This window comes from Bombus bifarius, unplaced genomic scaffold (assembly GCF_011952205.1).
Source record: "Bombus bifarius isolate JDL3187 unplaced genomic scaffold, Bbif_JDL3187 scf7180000008075_frag, whole genome shotgun sequence".
Lineage (NCBI taxonomy): Eukaryota > Metazoa > Arthropoda > Insecta > Hymenoptera > Apidae > Bombus > Bombus bifarius.
The window spans coordinates 28,924-30,119 of record NW_022884434.1 but is presented as its reverse complement, the minus strand read 5'-3'; the positions used below and the strand labels follow the sequence as shown (position 1 = coordinate 30,119).

At 34.9% G+C, this 1,196-nt stretch overlaps 1 protein-coding gene across 1 annotated transcript; it reads left to right on the top strand.

Moving 5' to 3' along the window:
• The first annotated feature begins 155 nt into the window (after nt 1-155).
• On the top strand, nt 156-971 carry LOC117208429. The gene is made up of 3 exons (XM_033449621.1): nt 156-416; nt 501-791; nt 875-971. Exons 1-3 carry the CDS (start codon nt 156-158, stop codon nt 968-970), a joined length of 648 nt encoding a protein of 215 aa, XP_033305512.1. The 3' UTR covers nt 971.
• Nucleotides 972-1,196: the final 225 nt, after the last annotated feature.

The following is a 1,196-nucleotide window of genomic DNA, read 5'->3' as shown; positions in this document are numbered from 1 at the left end:
CCTAAAAAAAAAAGGAAAGTGCTAGAAGTAGTTCAGATGAAAAAAACACAAAAGGTCCTACAAAACATAGTAAAACAAAAAAGAATGTTTTAAGCGAAACAATTTCAAAAGAAGATGCAATACAGCCAGAAAGGATTGAACCATTAAAGTCTTCAATGACAACAAGAGATAGTAATATAAAGAGAACTTTTTCACGGAGTGAAAACACGAAGGGTAAATATTCTAATATTATTGATGATACAGTAATTCCATCAGCAAGAAATGATATTGAAGATCCTTCAATGTGCAAGGATGCACTTGAGAAATTTACTCCTCTTATGAATTCCACGATGGACATCAATTCTACTTATACGCAGAAGATGATGGACGCTACCGCAATTGTAGAACCTTTATCACCAATAAAATCAAACGAAACGGTAGTAATTAATAAAAACTTGGCTAGTAGTATAGGAAAAAATAATGAACCTAAATTTACATCACGGTCGCCAATAAGTCTGCAGGAGGAGGTTCAGCAGCTGAATCAAGCGATTGGACTCACCGAGTTCGAAGAATTATTCGCAGAAGATGAGCCATCCCGTGAAAGGGAAATGTCTAATAGAAACATGACGAAACAGGACATTCAAAATGAAATGAAGAAAAATGTGCCCGTAAGAAGGAGAATCGAGGCCTTTGAAAAAGAAAAAATTTCAGAAAAAGCCATTGTTCAAAAACTGGCACGAAGATCTGTCGAAAAAGCAAAAAAAATCTTATTAGCGAAACAAAAGAAGGAGACTCAGATGATGACATCGCAGGTAACATTACAAACAGTATCAAAGTATTCTTCTGTTATAAAAACACAAGCTATTATTCATTCGATATTTTATCCAAAATATAGCTCCAAACAGTAAGGTCCACTTCTGTTTTGCACAGTAAACCTGACGACGACACATCGGACGATGAAGCCAGACCAAGGCGTACAATTCCACATTAGGCGCAATGTAAGTGTTGTTTTACTTAATGAGTTAATAAACATTATAATGCATGGAGTACTCGAATTTTTATCAATTTTAGCGTACATACGCGAAAATGAACTTGCAATGCAACGATAAATTCCGAAGAAAGCAGTCTATAAATTCTTTGATAGAAGAATGTGCACACCAGATTTAACTGAAATGTTTGAAAATATAGATAGGAGTAGATTACAACGCACTTCCAGT

What these genes read in the sequence shown, in the direction of transcription:
- LOC117208429 (XM_033449621.1), top strand. Translation starts at nt 156, where the DNA reads ATGACAACAAGAGATAGTAATATAAAGAGAACTTTTTCACGGAGTGAA. An exon ending in CAATAAAATCAAACGAAACG is followed by an intron (nt 417 to 500) that starts GTAGTAATTAAT and finishes ATAAGTCTGCAG; the next exon opens with GAGGAGGTTCAGCAGCTGAA. An exon ending in CTCAGATGATGACATCGCAG is followed by an intron (nt 792 to 874) that starts GTAACATTACAA and finishes TCCAAAATATAG; the next exon opens with CTCCAAACAGTAAGGTCCAC.